The sequence below is a fragment of the Melopsittacus undulatus genome, chromosome 11 (genome assembly GCF_012275295.1).
Source record: "Melopsittacus undulatus isolate bMelUnd1 chromosome 11, bMelUnd1.mat.Z, whole genome shotgun sequence".
NCBI classification, from domain to species: domain Eukaryota; kingdom Metazoa; phylum Chordata; class Aves; order Psittaciformes; family Psittaculidae; genus Melopsittacus; species Melopsittacus undulatus.
The window spans coordinates 4,956,420-4,976,468 of NC_047537.1; the positions used below are offsets into that span (position 1 = coordinate 4,956,420).

General features: G+C 55.4%; 3 protein-coding genes across 3 annotated transcripts in view; all 3 read right to left on the reverse strand.

The window, feature by feature from the left end:
- Positions 1-371: 371 nt before the first annotated feature.
- On the reverse strand, positions 372-12,357 carry AIF1L (allograft inflammatory factor 1 like). The gene is made up of 5 exons (XM_034067911.1): positions 12,256-12,357; positions 7,653-7,719; positions 4,695-4,736; positions 3,446-3,608; positions 372-1,839 (listed from the first exon to the last, which is right to left on the reverse strand). Exons 1-5 carry the CDS (start codon positions 12,331-12,333, stop codon positions 1,752-1,754), a joined length of 438 nt encoding a protein of 145 aa, XP_033923802.1. The 5' UTR covers positions 12,334-12,357; the 3' UTR covers positions 372-1,751.
- Positions 12,358-13,065: 708 nt separating this feature from the next.
- Positions 13,066-19,796, reverse strand: LAMC3 (laminin subunit gamma 3). The gene is given in 18 exon segments (XM_034067623.1): positions 13,066-14,814; positions 15,438-15,590; positions 15,789-15,935; positions 16,191-16,221; positions 16,223-16,388; positions 16,490-16,531; positions 16,534-16,591; positions 16,909-17,061; positions 17,174-17,318; positions 17,610-17,744; positions 17,837-17,913; positions 18,153-18,358; positions 18,787-18,925; positions 19,018-19,196; positions 19,277-19,333; positions 19,336-19,419; positions 19,502-19,573; positions 19,576-19,796. Coding segments are annotated over 18 exon segments (2,226 nt in total). The 5' UTR covers positions 19,763-19,796; the 3' UTR covers positions 13,066-14,619.
- Positions 19,797-19,918: 122 nt separating this feature from the next.
- Positions 19,919-20,049, reverse strand: part of LOC101879068 (tyrosine-protein kinase ABL1) — a 16,950-nt gene continuing 16,819 nt past the window's right edge. The window contains exon 5 of the mRNA XM_034067732.1: positions 19,919-19,939. Within this exon, the coding sequence (XP_033923623.1) occupies positions 19,919-19,939 (21 nt within the window). The remainder of the gene's footprint in view (positions 19,940-20,049) is intronic.

Genomic DNA, 20,049 nt, shown 5'->3' on the forward strand with positions numbered 1-20,049 from the left:
AGACAAGAACCTCAGGCAATTGCTTCAAGAGCAGAGAGAATGAGAAAATAACAACCCAAAACCTCTTTCAAGAGGAGCACTGCAAGTGTCGGCTCTTGATAAACAAGTTATTCCTTCAACAAGCACCACCACCTGCTCCCTTCAGTAAATCAAGAAAAGGCAGCTTTTAGCAGCCAGGCTCTGCCTTTCCTAATACAAACTCCACAGCACTCAGTTATTACAGATAAAGATCAGACCAAGACAGCCCAAACCTATCTCCAGGATCTATTTAAGGGTTTATATTAACAGACCTGGAAGCCAGCACACTTAATCTGCAACCAATCATACAGACCAAGCTTCAGAGGAGCTAAACTAAATACACTGACACACAGTGTAGTTTCAGAAGATTTATTTTCAGTCCTTAAAGTAGACTGGTGCTGCTTTTGCTCATCATTTTCCTCTCCCGTTACAGCTTTGGTTTTCACGCAAACAGTAGCAAGAATGTTGGGTTTTATTTCAAAGTGCAGCCTTTGGCAGGAACCATCGCCCAGCAGAGTCAATCATCAGCGTTTCCTTTCAAAATTATTTATTAAACCATGATTTTTTTTAAAAAAAGTTAAAAGCTGCCAAGAAAAATGTAAGAAAAGAGGAGGGAAAGGGCAAAGAGGAAACATCTGGATTCCAGAAAGCAAGTATAGAGAGCAAGAATCACTGCAGTAGCCACAGTGTGGGGAGCACAGGCGCAGCTACATCTGGATGCCAGCTCATAGCCCACGCTTGCACCCATCCTGATTCTGCAGGCTTGAGGGCTTGTCCCTCAAGGAAATGGATCTCATAGTGCAGGGGACCACACTGAAAGACACACAGGGCATGTGCATGAGGACAGACCTCACTGCTGCTGCTCTGGTGGGGCTCACAGCTCAGTCACCCACCTTCCTTTCACCTGAAGGTTTCATTTCCCCTTGGCCTCCCTGAGGGGCTGCAAAGGCAGAACAGCAGGTGTGTTTCTGCACTCCATGGACAGGGCAGGTAACCTGCTGGGAGGTTATGCTCCTGACTGGATCCAAGCAGAGATGTATCAGGAAGGGGCCCCTCCAGTAGCTTTTACCCTCCTTGCTCACAGTGGCAAGTGGACCCACTGTGATCTGACTGCAGGATGAACCCAAGGAGGGGACAGAAGCTGTCCCTGCAGTCAGCAGTGCCCACCTCTGAGGTGCAAGGCCCTGCAGGCACACCTCTGTGTCCATGCACCTTCCAGCATTCACCTACCATCAGACAGGCCACAGAGGTGTGAGCCTGACTTGTGCTGTGGTGAGGTCAGGAGGGGAAGAATGAGTCCAAAGTCAGGAAGTGTAGGACAGAGAAGAGAAGGCACTTATTTCTGTGCACCCATGAAACTGCTGCCAGAGAAATGCTCGATGTCTGGCTACAATGCCAAGGTCAGGACAAGCACAGCTCTGAATCCCTACACAGGGAGGAAAGCAGCTCCTCATCTGAGAAATGCAGGAAGGGCAGAGGAAAGAGGAAGATCACAGGATTATGGAGTATTTGGTCTCACATTATAGTTGATGCTACAACTTCTGTCTAACAAATCATGTTGCTAAGGGATGCAGCAGAAAGACACAAACTGGGGATCTCCAGCTTCCCTTGCTGTTCCTCTAAGGCAGGTTAGTCAAAAACTAGGACTGTCCATAGTAAGGAGTAACAAAGCACAGGTAACCCCTGTTACAGACCAGCAAAGCAAACAGTGCCCATTGTCCAGCCTGTCCTCTTCAAGGCAGGCTGGCTATGTCTCTCTCCGGAGGTGGACCTGAAGGTTTTAGGTTCCCTTCATTGGCTTTTCCTTCAAACATCATCACCCTGCAAAACAGAACATATAATATGAATACAAAACCAAAATGCTGGTGTATCTTTACCCATTACTGGGGGTGGGATTATGTTCTCTGCTGAAAAATAGCATCTGCCTCCTATGCGAAGGAGGAATCGGCAATTAACGGAGGAGGGAAAGCCATCAGAGGGCAGTGCCGCCAGGCTGGGGGGAGCTTTGCTTTCCCAGCAGCTCCCAGGAATGGGTTCCTAAAGCCTCTGCTGGTTTTCCTCTCAAAGCCCAGAGGATTTGCACACTTTAGACAGCCACACTGCACACCAAGCACTCCTGATGCTTAAAAGCAAACACTGTCCCTGGCCCACCTTGTACACAGCAGAACATTCAAAAGCCAGCAGCAAGCGAGCAACAGGCAGGGAAGAGGGCAGAGACAAAGAGCAAGGCGCTGGCTAGAAGAATCCCAAGCATTTTGCAAGCACTCGCACTGTCTTCCTCCCCGAGGACTGCAGCTACGCTGGGAATGCCAGCTGCCACGCTGGATCAAAGGGCTGCACTGCTCCTGCCACGGGTTTTACATTTCTGCTCCTGCTTTAAAGAGCCCAACAGACAATGGGGCGTCTGTTCAGCAAGAGAAGGGACCCATCTGTGAAAGCTGCTGAAGCTGGGAGGAAAGATGGGAGATACGAGACAAGCTCAGCCTGCTTTGGTGGGGAAAGGAAGGAAGAGGAGGGGTGTCAGAAGTCTGCATGTGCTTGGAATAGGAGCATCCCAACATATAGACACAGTGCACTCAGTGGGGAGAAGAGAGACCCATGGCCAACAAGCATGCACTGGCTTAGAAGGGCACATGAGAGGTGGGCACAAGGTCCTTCCTCCCAACCTGCCCTGCAAGCTGGCTGTGTTTCTAAAGCTGCCTTCAGAAAGGGGTGAGGAGGAAGGAGAGGAGCAGCTCCTATTCATGGTGGCTACGGGTACAAAAGCAGGGCCAGCCTCTGTGGCTGTGAAAGGAAAAGCCAGGCTTCAATGTGGTGGAGATGGAGCCAAGCAAGTGTTTGGAAGCCATTTGTTACAGCAGCACTTTCAGAGCCCTGTTGAGAGGGCAGAGGGGCCATGGGAGGCTAATGCTGGCAGCCTGTACTGCAGAAAACCTCTCCCAGCACAAGCCAGCTGTTTCAAGCTGTGTCACATCTCCATGTATTGCCCATGTCTCCACAATCAGGCAGGGAGGGAGCATCCTGTGGGAAACAGGAGCCAGCGCTGCTGCTGTTGGCAGCACCATCCCTCACCACTCAAGTCCTGCCACCATTCACAGGGAAACCTGTGTCCCCAAAGCCAGTGGGAGCCACAGGGCAGGGACAGGAAGAAGCCCTGCAGTGCTGAGTGCCTGCACACCCTCAGGAGAGGATAATGGCTCTGCATGGAGCCTGCGGGAGGAAGCCTGTGCTAACACACAGCAGGCAGCTCTGCTGCAAGCGCTCACCACTGCTCAGCCTCACCGTGAGCTCACACACCCTCCTGTCGCCCTGCAAACTCCCCCTTCACAGGGATACTTGTCTGCCCTCCAGGAACACCAAGCAAGCCCAGCTCCACCTCCACCAGGCAGAACAACGTCTGCTTCCCCACTGCTCCCAGGACACTCACAGTTTGAGCACAGCAGAGCGTTTCCCAAGCATCACGTTGACAAAGTCCTGGTAGGAGATGGTCTCGCTGACCCCTCCGGTCACCTCCGAGATCATCTTCTTCAGCTCGAGGTGGGTCTTTGGAGCCCCCAGCTTCTCCATCATTCTTTTGACAGACATCAAGTCTGCAAGAGCAAAGCAATAGGTGCTGTTAAGAGGTGGCTACACCAAGCACAATACAACCCTATGGACACAGGAATGAATTCCCACCTCCCCTGCAGGCTCCAAGGCTGATAGAATTAAGCTGCTGCTGAAAGCCAAGAGAAGGCTCCCAGTACAGTTTACTGCCCAGTACAGAGCATCACTTCCTATTTATGCAGCTTAGGACGAAAGCACCACAGAGAGGAGGAACAACTCTCCAAGTGCTCCATAGATGTGTGAGGACACTGCTCTCCAGCTCAGAGCATGGTGCCAAGAATCACAATGATGGAGAGGAGAGAAGCAATGCTAGGGTTAAAGCTGAAGACAAACAGGCTGTGGGGAGCAGGTGCCCATCACCACAGGCCATTTCCTTCCATTGCACTGAGAGCTGTGGTCCCTTCCCTCCAGGAAACAGCAGCTCAGCCCTGAGTCAGGCCCCCTCCAGCTCCACACTGGCTCTGCTTCAGCTTGAGGACTGATGGAGGAGGGGAGCAAGGCAGCAGCCTCCTGGAAGGGCACAGCATGTGAGTGACTGCACTTCAGTGTCAGCTCCAGGCCAGATCTTTACATAACTGGTGCTTTTTGGGCCCAAATCAGGGCTGCTCAGAGGAGCCAGACCCGAGTCCCTGCTTCCCTCCGCTCCCCTCCCAGCAAAGCAAAGAGCTTGTTGGTCTTACACAGCTCTGCCTCAAGCCAGGCAGTGTCCAAGCCCTGCAGCTTCCCAGATCTGGAAATGCTGCGGGTTGAGAGGATGACCTCAGTGGAGAAAAAGGGAGAAGTTAAAAACTTCTAAAGGGCATTTAGATCAGAGAGTGGAAGAGCTAAGCAGAAACTTGAGTTGAGGGCTGAGAAGAGCTTAGATCTTGAAGCAGATGAGGAGAGACTGATAGGCAGGGGCTGAAGAGCCAAGGAAGCCCCTGGCTGGCAATGAAGATCCAAGCAAGGCTGGACATAGGGAAAACAACGCTGATTTTCCTCCTCAGCAACACAAGCACAGAAGGAAGCAGGAGATATAACAGCAGACTCAGTGAGCAGTTGCACTTGCAGCCCAGCATCCCTGAGTCACTCACCAATCTCGCCTTGGTTGTTCAGGTCAAACTCCATGTACTTCTCTGGAAGAGACACAGAAGCAAGTTAGCAGGACATTAGAGCAGGGGGTGTGCAGGGCTTTGGGGTACTGCCTGCTTAGAGCAATGAAATAAAAGGTTTGGGGATAAGACCGATATCAGTTTAGAGATCGAGACCATCTCCAGACCTGGTTTTATCACACATCTCAATTCCAGAGCTCTAGAGTTAAGTGCTCTTTAATTGTGGCTGCTTTTCATTTGCACTGAAGGAAAACACTGGCACGAGAACAAGGTACCAGCTAGCCACGAACAGCATTAAAAGGTTGCCAGCAAGAAAAACAAAGCGCTGGAACAGCCTCCCAGAAGGAGCAGCAAGGAAAACAACACCCTGAGCACTCTCAAGATGAATCTTGATCGGATTAGGAGGGAGATTAAATGACACAGCTGCCTGCAACAGCAAGGGTCAGACTACAGTCCTCCCAAGGCTGTGCTGCACTCCCAGAGCAGCACCTTACAGGAGGGATGCTCAAGGACCACATCAAGAGGGCAAAGCCAAGAACACACCTAGGAGCAGTTAGGCTGGAGCAGGTTGTTTGCCCTTCCAGCTTTCTGTCAAACATCGCTGAATCAGGCAACTCCAGCATCCTCGGAGAAAGGCAGAGCCGGCTCAGGAAGGTCTGGTTTAGCTTTGCAGGACAAAAGACAGAGCACCAAAACCCTGATTTTTCAACTCAAATCCATCCTGTGCCGCTTCTGACCTTTGCAGTGGCACACCTGCTCTTCCTACCTCCCCTCTCCTTGCTGGCTGTTCCCCATTTAGACTTTAAGCTCTTCAGGCAAGGATTTGTCTGTCTTACAGCTCCCAGCGCCGCAGGGGGCCCCCCATCATCTCACTTCTGCTAAGTGAGAGGAGCAAGCTGCCTGCTGCCACCACCCATCCAGGCTGAGCTGCAGAGATGCCTGCCCTGCAGTTAGCACTCCCCACAACAGCCTCAGAGGGCTCAAATTAAGCAAGACCTCCCCAGCTGCTCCTTTCACCCAAAGGAAAAGGACTTTTTGCCTCTGCTCCAGGGGCACCAGCAAGTGGATGAGCGTGAACAGAGAAGTGGCAGGGTGATTTAAGGAGCTAAAGGCAAGAGTGGGTATTTCACACATCAGAGCCTTCCTGTGACCTGTGTTTCTGAAGGGAAAGTGCTGGGGTAACTGGAGAGATGGGCAGCTGCAGGCAGGAGGCCGAAGAACAGCTTGGCATGTCTTCACCTGGGTCTTAACTGAGGGATTACTGCTGTCATGAGCTGACCGGGACAGACCCTACAGGAATACCACATACAAAACTAAGCTGTCTATGCTTCAGGCAGGGATAAAGGTCTCCCTTCAATAACAGAGCAACCAATCCTAGGTGAAACTGGGGCTGTCACACACACATTTCAGGGCCAAAGCAATGCTTGATGTGCAACTGGCTCTCTCCTCACTCTGCTGCACCATAGTGACCTTGTGTACATGCACTGCCACCTCCCTGGGTAGGGGGTCAGGCACCCCAGCGTGTGCTGGGGACACAAACCCTGCTCTGCCATGCCTGTGCTCAGCACATGTTTTCTTTCCTTCTCTGCTGACACTCAACCAAAAGCAGAGAGAACAGAGGCAGCTGCACATCACAGTGCTCCGAGCCTCGGATCACATCTTCCCCTCCCACCCCAGATGAAGGGATTGAGTGAGATAAAACCACGCGTGGTCCTTCCCCTCACAAATGCATCTACAGAAGCAGTGTACGGGGGCTCCCCAGGCCCGGCTGGGGAGGACAGAGGAGAAGAAACATTCCCCCCATCCTCACACAATGAGCTGATTGTTGGGAGAGCCGGAGGAGGCATTGGAGAGCAGGACAGGCCACGGAGGCAAGCTCACGAGGCAGCGGGGGGAGATGCCAAAGGCTCTCATTACAGGGGATTCTGCGCCTCTGACCTACAGTTGCAATGTTTGAAGAGCCCCGATTGTGATGGGAAAAATAATGCAGGGCTGCAGCCAAAAGCCAAAGCCATACAAAAGGCAACAGAGAAAGAATAGGGAACACAGGAGGCTGCTCTGTGCCCAGCAGAGTAAGGGATCACAAAACCCCAGCCGGCTCCTTCCAGGCTGGATTGCAAAGCCAGAATTCAAAGGGAAATAACAAACAGTGCCTGCAATGGAAGCAAGGTCAGGTTCTATTTGGTTAGAGCCAGGTTGAGGACATGCCTTAAGGGCAGTGTGACGCAGAAGGCATGTTTTCTCAACTGCCTTTAGCCACTGCTTGGAAAGAAAGTGGATGCACCCAGAACAGCCCTGCCAATTCCTGCCCTGTAACCACTGTGGGGACCAGATCCAGAGGACCCCAAGTTTTCAAGCTGTTTCTCTATCCCAGTAAATGGCCAGAACCTAAGCCCCAGATGTGCTGTGTAGGCTTTGGCCAGGATTAGACACACATCACTGCCATTTCCTTGTGTACCAGGGGGCTCAGGAAGATCTAAATCAGACTGAAGAAACTTTGGGGGAGAGGAAGTCCCCAACTCCTTCAGGAAGCAGCTGAGACCTTTCCTCTGTGGGAAGAAGTCCTCCTACTCACTGGGAGAAGATGGAGTTCATCACCCATTATACCAGCTAGCTTGTGTAGGTAACCAGACAGAAACCATCCTCCTTTGCTGCTCTCTGGGGTTTTGCCCACGCAGCAGGTTCTGCAGTAACAGCAGCCACCAGGCACGATGTCTGCAGGGTGACATGTCCCTGCCCTGCAAGTCAGGGAAGCACAAAGGCTCCTGTGGGAAAAAACACCTCTCCAGGGAGTTTCACTGCATCCCACAAGCGAGGGGGAGGCATCCATGCCAGCTCAGTCACTTGGGTTTGGCAGAGAACCTCAGGCTGGTAAGATCCAAGAGGAAATCTGTTGAGAGCAAAGGGGCTGAAAGGACAAGGAAAACCTCCAGTTCTCACCTTTGAACGCTGCCAGCTTCTCCTCCAGATCTTCTTCATCACTGAACTTCGGGTCACAGAGAAATTCCTGCAACACAATAATATCCCCAAGGTTAAAGATGCAGAGGACAAACGTACAAATGCAGCGTTACCCATGAGACCTATGCAGTTCCCAGAGAGCCACATCTGGGCAGCTGTACCAGGAAGCTTGCAAATGGCTTGAATCCCTCCACACGTTGTCATTAACATTCCAGTGCAAGGGGAACGCCTCTGGTGTCTCAGACTCCCCACCAACTGCACTGGACCCCAGGTGCCTTTGGAATAAAGGCATGAACCCCTTTTTTTGCTCACCTAAGGTTTCAGCTCCCCACTTCTCTGCTTAAGCATGCACAGCACAGGGATCAGGCCCCTCTTCTCAGCAAGGACTCCTAGTCCTTGCAAAAAGCACTCTGAGGGCTAGCAAATAGAACTGGCAGCATTTGCAGAGCACCATGCACCCAAGAGAGGACCCGTACCTTGGGATAAGGAACACGCTCTCACTCACAGACTCTCTCCCCATTTCCCCCACTGCCCTGCTCAGGCTGTAGAGGAAATGCTGGGTCACTTCTGGTTGCTCATCCCCAGACCCACCTCAGAAGCCTTCAGGTACCCCAAAAACAGACCACAGCTTGTCCAGCCAGCTCCACCACCGTGCCCTGCCATCAACACCACTATGTGAGCAGGGTCTTGCTCCTGCCTCTACCCTCCCACACCGCCCAGCTCCAGCACAGCTCAATGACTGATGGGTGCTCAGCAGCAACACCACATTCTTCAGTGCAGAAATCATTAACATCTGCACAGCTTAAGCATGGCCTGTCCAGGGTAAAACCCCTCCAGGGGTTAGGGTGGAGAGGAGGCTGAGGCTGTTCCCTCCTCTGGGCATGTGTTCCCCATCACTGCTCTCCGTTCTCACAAGGAAGGCAGGAATGGCTCACCAGGAATCTAGGATCTCTGGCACCGATAGCGGGGCAGCACCACTTGTGGGTAATGAACCCACTACCCCAAAGCAGCCCCACGTGCAGGCTCCAGGGCATCAGGACTGCATGAGGTCCACACAGGCATCAGTAACCACATGCCCTACAAAGCACATTCCCCTTTCTTCCAGGAGGAGCTATTCCCACATGCAATGTGCTGAGCTAGCTCCAGCAGCACTGCAGACCCAAGCTGATGCCTGGTTCATGCTGCCACAGCCTGCCCCAGGTCTCTCACACTTGATCACTGCCTGACACCCCAACTCTGCAGCACATCTCTAGGTCCCTCCAGCCCACACTTGCTCCCTCCTTACTTGCTGGGACAGCCTGGATATACCGAGGGAATCCAGATGCCTTTACGACCAGTTTACTACTGCTTTGGCAAGTCTTTGACCTGCAGCAGGGCTAAGACTTTATAGGAAGTCCCCTAGGACAGAAGTGACTCCCATCCCCTCCTCCCAACCATGCCCACTAAACCAGTGTGGCACAGACTTCCCTTTTCACCATGGACACCAGCTCAAATAGAGAACTGTGGTGGAAAGCAAGTTCCCAGTTCCTTCTTTCCCTCTCCTGTGTCAACTCAATTTCATTTATCTGTTATTTTCTACCCGAGGGGTATCAGTTGCCAGCCCAACACAAAGGCCCAATTCAGCTTCGAGACCTGGCTCAGCCAGCAAAAGAAGTCACCAGAGAGCAGAGTGTGTTACCCACTGCTATTGCCACTGAATAGGCTCTGTATTAGGAACTTGAAAACATCACTGAGAACCTAAACAGGGCTAGAACATCCCCTGGGCACCAGGTCACAGCTTCATTCCTGCCCTGCAGGAGCAGCAAACAGCTTCCCCCTACGAGCAGGATGGGATGCGAGAGCAAAACCCTGCATTTCCATGGGAGCACAGCAAAGTCTGACGGGAATGCTACATCCATACACAGTGGGTAGAGGGACCAACAGTGCCTGCCAGCATGGTACCAGAGCAGGATGGGTGACACCGTGCGCACACCCAGGACCCAGTCCCCTTGCACATCAACTGGAAGGGACTGGACAGCCCACCTGTGTCACAGCTCTGCTCCAGAGCAAAGGAAACAACAGGGGAGCGTGTTTCAAAGGCAGTCCTCCCTCCACATTGTATGCAAGCCCGGCTGCGACTGTGATAAGGCAAACACTCACAATAGCACACAGGAATTCAGTCCCCAGGGCCAGTGACTCAGACTCAGCCCAAAGTGGCTGAAGTTCCTCCTAAGAGCCCTTTGCGAAAGCTCCCATTTTAAGGGGCATGTTCTATTAATAAGAACTGCTTAATACGCCTCAGCCTTTCCCGTGCTCCTGCCCTCAACAGCCTTTCCTTGGGCACAGAGACTTCTCTAAGCCAATAAATTCAGACACGCAAGTCCCAGCTACCTGCGAGACCTGAGCCAAGCCAGATCCTTCGTTGCTCCCCAAAAAGGTGGCTCCAAGCATCAGGCCAAGTGCTCACTGGACTCTGTCCTGCTTGGGCTGGGAAGGGGCTGAGGGATGCTTGTGCCTGCCTGGGTGGGAGAAGCAGGTACCTGCTCTCCATCAGGATGAGCTCTTTCCTCACAGTCCAGCGCATTAGAAGGTAAAACCAGGTTGGAACTAATCTGTGCTGGATTAAATTTGCCACCTTGATGCACAAGGCCAACCAATGTGATTGCTGTTCCCCAGGAGGAGGGGAATGGCCAAAGGGAATCCCAGAGGAGTGTTTTGGCCTGGAAAAGAGAATGCAATACTAGGACTCAGCTGTCCTTCAGCAGCACATGTGCACTCTGGGTGCTGCCTGCCAAAGGCCCTTATCCCAGTGAGAGCTCTGGGATAGAAACCAGCCAGGAAAACAGGGCTGGGAGGGAGTCAAGTGTTAGGATGAGACAATGGGATTAAGCTTGATAGGAACTTGGCCTGATAGGTGTTATTAGCATCACTTTACTGGTTTGCAGCCCTGGGGCTCTTGAGGGATTGGGAAATCCCCTCCCTGATTCCAGTCACATATCAGCCCAAGGTTAAGTGGCAGCTCCGTGTCCAAGGGAGGCACGAGCCACTTATGCATCCCGATCACAGCAAACACCCCACACAGAGCTGGCAGAGAACATCAGTATTGGGGCTGCTGCCCATAGCCACTACAGCACAAAGAGCTTCTCAGGGTCTATAGGCAGCTACTAGCTGCAGCTCGATTTCTAGCTGCTCAAATCCCTGCTCCTAGCACTGAGCCAACACACAGGGCAGCAAGGACACAAGCAAGCAGCTCCCAGCTCCGTCAGTGGGAAGTTATGTAGCTTGTTTCATTTTTGTCATCCAAACCTCACCCAGAGAAAAAGCCTCCCAGAAGTGATGGGAAAAGAGAGGAGCCTGTTCCATGTGTGGAAGGGAGAGCCCCAAACCCTGGGCACAGCAGTGGCGCATCAGCAGCATCCTGGGAAGCTGGACTTCCCAAACTCAGTCCTTGTGCTCCTGCCAGCTGAAGGATCATATACTTACCTGCATCCAAGCAATGCTGGAGGGCGGCTCTGGAGCAGCAGAGGCTGCAGCAATAGGTACATCACGCTCCCTTCCTCCCCAGCCCAAGGGTCAACCCCACCTGGGCCATGGGGGGTGCATCAGACCCACCTATGCACCCCCTTGGTGCAGGGTTTCGTGCCTGCCTTCCCACAGCAGGGTTCAAAGGCTGCTTTTCAGCCAAGTGCTCTCATTCTACACTTTACACTGCAGCACTTTTCCCACTCGTATTCCGCACCTCCTGGTTTCTATTGACGCAATTCCCCCTCCAGTGACCTACATAAACTTCACCTCCGCTGTCTCACCCCTGCCTGGAGGAACACACTGGCACTTTTCACAGCCCACTCAACACAAGAGCAAGGCAAGCTCACTGCCTCTTCCAGGCACTGTGTACCAGTGATCTGTGTGCAGTGATCCGATTTTTCCACCTGTAACACTGGCTGCATCAGCTATATCCGTGATTTCCACCTGAAAATGGCCCTGGAAATGCCATTGCTCGTTGTTTCAAGGTTAAAACCTACTTTTCACCCTCAGAACTGCCCCTGGCCAGGGGGGATGCTAACAGACCTGCCCTTGCCAGCTATGCCAAAGGATGGGGCAAGCCGAAAGCTTGAGGAGAGGACCTTGCTTAACCCCAGCATGAAGGGCATGCAGCCCGGTGTACTTTGCGCTAATCCAGGAGCTGCTTTTCCCCCTGCCCAAGGTTTGTGGGACATCAACCACCCCGCACACCCCATTCACCCACTGCAATTGAAAACTAGAGAGCCTTAAGTCTGCTCTTTTGAGCAGCAGAACTTCTAGATCTGGAAGAAGAAATCAGAACACAAAGGGGAGGTTGAAGCCCACCGGGAAGACAACAGCTCCTCTTCTTACTGTAGCATGTTCCCAAAGGGACTTTAGTGGCATCCCAACACCACAGGTGGAGAAGCAGAAGAGGAACCTCCCCCTGACCCCCAAAGAGCCACCACTGCCCTTATCCAGCCCAAATGCCCTCCGTGGGACCCACTTCCACCTGTCCCTTCCTCCCTCCCGTCCCCACCGGGGTCGGGATCCCCCCATCCCCGCTCCCTCCCGCAGGGTTCGGGTCTATCCCATCCCACCCCACCTTATTGATCTCCTCCAGCCGCCCGTCCTGCGGCGCTCGCCGCAGCCCCCCGCCGCTCGGTCGGCGCGGAGCCGCCATCTCCCGGAGCCGCCCCTCGACGGCCGCCGCCTTAAATAGGGGCGGGCAGGACCGGCCCCCTCCGCCCCCATTCCCGGTCGTTAACCCCTTCCCTGCTCCATAGGGAGGGCTTGAATAGGGAATTACGCTGCGGGGAAGCGGTAACGCGGCCGGCAGCCTCCGGCGACCGAGCCCCGATGGGAGGGACGCGGCGGACCCGCCGCGTCCCTCCCATCGGGGCTCGGTCGCTGGAGGCTGCCGGCACAGGGACCACGTTTCTAAGATGCTGTTTGGGCTGTAATAAAGCACAACCGGCTGCGGATCGGTGCTGAATGAGCTCCGGTACGGAAACAGCAGGGGGAAAGCATCTACTGCATGAGCAAGGGATGCATGTCCTGTGCAGGATGTAACCATAGAATAGCTTGGGTTGGAAAGGAGCCTAAGATCATACAGTTCCAACTGTCATGGGCAGGGACACCTTCCACTAGAGCAGGTTGCTCCAAACCCTTTCCAGCCTGGTCTTGAACACTGCAAGGATGGATCATTCATAACCTTGAGCAGCCTGGTGTGGAGATTGTGTTCAGCCCCTGCGCTCCCCCTGCTATCTCAGCTAGGCATTTCTCTTAGAAATAGCTATATTTAAGTGAGGTTTAGTAGGGATTGTTGGACAGTTGGCTCACATCACCATGGACCCAGCTGCATTTCAACCTCTGCTCCTAGAGAAAGCAGCAAGCACATCTCCCCCTCCTGCTGCCATTTGCTTGGTCAGATGTGTAGCTATGTCTTATATTAAGGAATTTTAATGGCTATGGCTCTAGGCAGGTGTCACCAGCTAAAACAGAGTTCCAAGGAGACCAGAAAGAGGATGAACCACATTTCAGCAGCGGGCACAAGGCAAAGGCTTGGCATTTCTGTAACAGCAGCAAATCCATATGGGGATTGGAGATGCGTAGTTATCAGCCCAGGGAGATGGTACATGGCTGTGGCTCCCTGCTTCTCACCCAAGCTGAGCCACAGTGTGCTCATGCTGCTGTGTGGTTGTGCTTTACAGAGCTGTTCTTGGGCAGCAAATGGGGAGCCCCTGCAATGCTGCAGGTCTGGCACCCCACTCCTTGGGCAGCTCTTGTGCAGAATTAGGAGGGAGATGATAGGTTTGTTCCTGGTAGGAAAATCCCATGTCCCTTCCACTGGCCCCACCAGAGATGACACTGGGGGTTTCAATGTCTATGGCAGCACATACACATCTAGCACTACAAAAAGAATTGAGCAAACCTGATTTCCAGCACTGTGAGCCAAAGAAAACAGGTAAAACAGGTTAAAAACTGAAGTGGGCTCCAGCCTGGGGACTCGTTTCTGGTCTGATGGGAGTGACTTCAACTGCTGCTTGGAGTCAGGATGCAGCCAGCACAGGGTGGGCTGAGCAAGGGCCGGGCCCAGCAGCATGGGCATGCAGGGTGGACACACCACACAGGCCTTCTTTAAAAGGAGACACAGCCACGACCTCTGACATCCTGTAGGAGTGACCACTGGCTGGAGCTGGGCCGTGCCCTGCTGCTCCCCATTGCACTGCCTGGTGCACAACCGGCTCCTTGCAGGGGTAGGGTGTTGGAGTGCTGATACAGGGCTGAAAGCATCAGCTCTGCCCCCTCCTGCCCAGTGCATTGCTCTGCCACCCGGCCCCTGGGGCTGCCAGCAGCTGAGCTGCTTCCTAGCCAGACCTGGTGGCATCCACTGAGCCAAGCAGAGCCGGGACAGGACAGCTGGCACTGCTTGGCTTCACCAGGATCCATCTTTGTACTTCTGTGACCACAGCACATGAGCATCACACTGCAGGATGCTGTGCAGCAGGACCAGCTTCCAGCGTGGGTTCAACAGCCTCTCTCTTATCTCTTGGGGCAGGAGGGACTGCAGCTTTGGTACGTTACATACTTGATAAGCAGTCCCTCCCTGGTGGTGGGACAGACGGAGGAATGTGTCTAGCATGGAGATCGGTGGCAGTTCTTTGTTCACTCCATGGTGAGAGACCAACTCTGTGATGTTCCATGACCATGTTCCTCCATATCCTGCAGGAACATGGGTGGTCACTGGTAGCTGGTTGCCCCCATGCCCTGAGGACACCTGGTGGCCAAAGTCACACCATAGAGCACATGGGATGCTGAGCCTGAACCGGTGCAAATAAGGACCCGGGCTGTGGTACTGTATAGAGAACAGCATGGAGAGCAGTGAGGGGATCGATGCTGGTGAACACAGGGTGTCCTTCGCTCCGCAGGGGAGCACAGATGTGATGGAGCAGCCACCATGGAGCTGTCACTGCCACTGCGAGCAGCCCTCGGGGAGGCTCCGCAGATGTCCTTCCAGGTTCTGCCTGTCAGCCCGGATCTCAGCCAGGTCACTCTCCACCGCCTGGATCCTCTCCTGCTGCCGCACAGCCTCCTGCTGCAGCAGCCTGAGCTGCCCGGCCAGGGCACCCGGTGCAGCCACACGCAGCCGCAGCTGCTGCAGCTGCAGGCCGCCCAGCGCTCACAGCCGCAATCCACCGCCATGGGCGCGCTCCAGGTTGCCTGGGACAAAGGGAGAGGACAGGGAATGAGAGGTAAAGAGCTGGGAACAGAAGGTTCTGGACACGTTCCAGACCCTCGGCACCAGGACAAACTGTAGGGAGCGGGTGCAGTGGGCATGGAGGGTGCATGCTTCCCAGGGATCCCAGATAAGCAGATAGGGTGTGTGGCTGCAGGCAGGGCGGGGCACACCTCTTCTTAAGATGGGTGATGATTCCACCCCTTTACAAAACTGCTCAGATGCACAAGTGCTGGAGCACTCAGAAATACACCCAGATGATCAAAGCAGGAGGAGATGGAGCAAACCCAGCCAGCAACAAAGGAATGAACCCATCCCTTAGCTCCAAAGGGACTGGGCTCTTGCCCAAGCCCTGCTCCTCCTGAAGATGCCAAGGGAGATGAGTATCCCCACACCAGGCATGAGCACACACATTCGACAAGCTCCAATCCATTCTGCACAAGGGCTTTCTTTGAGATACAAGCTCTCAGGAAGCTTTGCTAAGACCCTGAGCAAAGGCACCCAGCTCAGCCTGGATGCCAGAGGGCAGGAGGGACAGCACCAGCGACCAGGAGAGCCCCAAACCCCAACAGGCTGTCCCTTCCGCAGGGCCCTGTCTCACCTAGGCTCTGCAGCAGGTCGTTCAGGGTCTTGATGTCCGCAATGAGAGAGCCCTGGGCTTCCTGGAGACTTCTTGCCATGTCATTCACCGCTGTCCCCACCTTCCAACACAGACAGAAACCCACATCAGGGACACTGCTGCCCCTTGGCTGGACAGGAGCAGGGAGGGAATCCCAGGAATCCCCAAGGCAATCCCCATACAGGGGAGCCCAAACTCCCAGGTTGTTCCCTATGGTTTCCCCTGTGGGCAAATCCCCTTCCAGGCTCTGTGGAGGACAGCCTGAGGGTGCCCAGCTCACCTGATGGGCTTCCTCCAGGTCCCTCCTGAGCTTCTCAGCCACATGCTCCTGCTGTGAGAGCTCCCGCAGGGTCTCATTGGCACGCATAGCAAGCTGGCTGGCATGCTTGCGGGCATGCTTGCCCTCCTGCAGCACAGCCTGTGCCCTCTGCAAAGGGATGGAGATGGGGACAGTCACATTGGGACATGCAGGGGGACCATGGCTGGCTCCAGGGCTGGAGCCCTGGTCAGGTGCATCCCACTGATCTGCAATGCAGACAAGGATGGGCTGTGCTGGATGGGCAGCAGGAGCTGTATTTGGGAGCCCTGTAGCAGGATGGGCTCTGCCTGTGGTGGCTGCCACCCCAGCCATGTCCTGCAGCCTAATGTGGGCTTCCTGCACCCCACATCCCTCTGCTCAGACCTTGGCGCTCTCCCCAGCGACTCGCTCAGCTCCCGGCTGTCCTCTGGGCTGCAGTGGAGATGGATAAGGAGTTTCCCAGTGTCTTCTCTGCCTGTTTAATCTTCCTCTGGGCCTCCACCATCGTCCTACCCCGCACAAGCGCCATCCTCCTGTGCAGGGCAGCCTGGCCTCTCCGATGCCCCAGCACCTTCCTCATGCCTGCAGGGACAACCCAGACATCACTAAACTGCCCCTGGGACCAGAGCCAGTGTGATGAGAGCTGAGCTGTGGCCAGAGATGCTCTGGCTGGTGTCTTTTACCTTCCACACTGGCCAGGAGGGACTCTGCATCGGAGAGCACAGCTTTCCATGTGAGATGGCCGATGTGGCTGTGCCATGGGCTGAGCCAGCCTGGTTCTGCAGCTGGGGAAAGGAGAGAAGAAGTGAGGCTGGGGAGGGGGTAAGAGCTGCACCCAGCTGGGAAATGTGGATCTCTGATCAGGTCTGATCATGCTTGGCAGGTGAGCTCTGTGGGACATCTGGGATCCTAAGGGGAGATATCTCCCAAAACATGCACCCTGACCCCCTCCCAGGCATTGGAGCAGTGGGAATGGGGCTCAACCACCCTCTGTGCCCTGGGTAGGAGGCAGGAGAGGGATGCACCCAGCCTGCTCCAGCGGGAACAGGGGGTCCCCATCACTTCCTTCTCAGGCCACCCCATGCAGGTGAGCAGCACTCACCTGTTTGAAGCCATGAATCCTCTGCAGCTCCCGGTGCAGTCTGGCTGCCAGAGCACGAGATGCCTCCATGGCCTGCAGAGCTGATGGCTCCTGAGCCTCCACTGCCTGCTCCAGCGTTGCCGTGTCCTGTGCCAGGTTTCCAGCCTGTGCCGGCTGCGGGATCAGGGATGTCAACCCTCCATGACAGCAGTCTCCCAGCCCAGGAGGCAGCGCTGCCCGATGGGATAGGGATGGAAGCAGGAGCCTCAGTGTGGATGCTATTCACCTGCCCCAGTGCAGACACCCGCAGAAGTTGCTGGGCCATGTCTGCATTCGCCTGCTGCACGGCTGTTAAAGCTCTCCTGGCCTCCGCTGCCACCTCAGCCACGCTAGCGCCCAGCTCATCCCGTGCCCGCTGGATTTCCTCGTACCTGCATGCACAGGAAGCCACTGTCACCCGGGGACAGAAAGGATGGAGATGACCACTGAGACCTGGCCCCAGTCCTGGATGCAGTAGGAAATGCTATGGGCTTCTTTCCCTGAAGCACCCACAGCACGGAGCACCTGGCTCCCTGCTATGCAGCACTGCAGTGCAATGAGTTTGATGGGACTCAGCACATCCCTGTCGGGCAGACGCTAAATCACTGTTATCGAGTCTTATAACAGGGACCTGGCCAGGGGCAAGGAGCTGTGGTGCCCTCCCGGCTCCTTTGCTGCCTCACCCGGCCTCCAGCTCCCGCTGCACATCCCGCGTCGCATTCCCCTCCAGCAGGCTCTGCAGGAGCTCAGAGCTGGCGTTGGAGGCACACAGAGCCCTCCCGACCACTGCCTCCACCTGCACCAAGGCGTCCTCATGGCTGCAAGGGCAGGGAAACGGGGAGGGGCGATGTGAGGATCCTGCACCCCGAGCCGGGCACGCAGCCTCCCCTTACCGTGTTTGCTCATGTACCTTATGGCCAGTGCCCGTGCCTCCAGTGCCCAGCGGCTCCAGTTTGTGGGCTGCTGAGGGATTTCCTGGGGAATCTCCTTGAAACACAAACAGCAGCAGTGAGACCCCAGCGAGGAGCAGGACCCCCGGGTGCCATCAGCCCAGCACCAATGCGAACCTCCCAAAGGGCTGGAGGAGGTTTGCAAGCAAGGGAGATAGCTCCTCCTGACCCAGCTGTGAGGAGGGCTGTACCCACATGGACCCCAGGCTTCCCCTGCAGTGCTGGTCACATCCCACTGCCCCCCAGGATGGACAGCAGCCCCCCCAGGACCCGCACCGTGGTAGCCAGGGTGTCCGCAGCGTGCAGGATCTCCCTCTGTGCCGACTGCAGTGCGGCTCTGATCTCCGACAGCAGGGTGCAGGTCTTGGGGTGTCCATGGCTGGAGCAGCCACTGGCCTGGTTGGCATTGCTGAGACGGCCCCGTGCGGTGCCCAGCGCCCCTGCCAGCTGCCCTACCTGTGCCAAGAGGATGGCCCGGGCACCTGCAGGCAGCACAGGAGGCTGCTTGATGCCCATGGATGTGTTCAGGGCTCCCTGATGCTGCCCCAAGCCCAAGACCCTTCCCACTGCCTGCTAATGAAAGAGGAAGGCATCTTGCTCCCAGGTGCTCAGGAGGGACCATGGGATGCAGCACCCAAAGGGTGCCCCATGTGCGGAAGTCAGCCCCCAGTAATGCCCATCACTGGCTGTTCAAAACCTCACTGATGCAAGAAAACCTCACTGATGCAAGCATCCCTGCAGTGCTCTGCCCTACACAACAAGGCATAGGCCCCCTCTCAGTCACCCCATCACCATGCTTATCCCAGCACTGACTTGGGACCTCCTTGCACCCACCCACCATGTCACAGCACCCTGTGGGAGCAGAGGGTCCCCAGAGGGTGACGTGGGGAGCAAAGGGGTGTCCCCATACCTTGCAGGAGGTGAGAACTGGGCAGCCCATCTCCCCGGGCTGCATCTCTCATCATGAGGGACTGGCCTGGGCGGGCATCACAACCTGTTTGTTGCAGCCATTCCTCCATCTCCTGCAGCCTGGCCTTCAGCTGGTCAGCCTGCAGCAAACACATGGGGGGACACAGCACAAAGAGTGACACAGCGCTGGGCCCGGGATGCTGCACCCCACATGGCAGGATCCAAAACATACCTCGTCCTTCACCAGCCCATAGCAGGCAGGACACTGCTGGCAGCGGGAGCTGGGTGGGTCGGGGAAGAAGTTGGCCTGGCACCGGTCACACTTGTAGCCCACGAAGCCAGGGCGGCACAGACAAGTGCTGTTCTCGTGGCACTGCGGCGTGATGGAGCCCAGCGGTGAGCAGTTGCAGGCTGCAGCGGTGGCAGAAAGGCATCACACCATGTTTGCCAGCCCTGGTTCAAGGACATGGTGCAATCCCCATCCCTGTTACCTCGGCAGCCCCTGGCAGAGAAGCCGAAGAAGCCATGGTGGCACCGGTCACATTGCTTCCTGTGACACCGGGCTGGCAGAGCACTGCCCCGTCCAGTGCATGGCAACTCGCTGTCCTGTTACCCCTCGGGTGGCGATTGGCAGCTGGGGGGATGAATGAGTGAGGAGGCAAAGAGCAGAGACCAGAGATGGGATCCACGGCCACTGCTGACACCTACAGCCCCACGTTACCTCTTGCACCCCATGGTGGGCTGCAGGTCGTAGTAGCCGGGCTGGCAGAGCCCACAGGTTCTGCTGTCACATGTGGGAGGCAGTGGCACTGGCCCGAGATGGGATCGCAGCCCTCCAGCCCTGGGGCTGAGCCATCAGGGTTGCAACCACATGCTATGGGAGACAAAACACTGCTTATACCATGGCATGGGGCTGACAGATGGGACAGTGGGAATGGGGCAATAGGGCTGAGTTCCATAAACATGGAGGGCCACATCCCCCCATGAAACAGGGCTTTGAGTGGATGGAGTAATCTCCAAGGAAGGGATGGCATGAGGAAGGGGCAAAGATCATTTCTAGGCATCTGAGGACCAACCCTAACCACCCCCTCAGCCCCTAAACCTGTTGGGCACCCCCTTTTTGGCCCTCTGCCTCAATGCTGGGAGGATGCTGGCTGCAGTGGCCCATGGGAGCAGGACCAGCCCCCAAGACCATACTACGTGTGCACTTCCCAGCAAGGATTTGCAGCCAGCGCATCCCCATAGAAGCCCTGCTGACACCTCT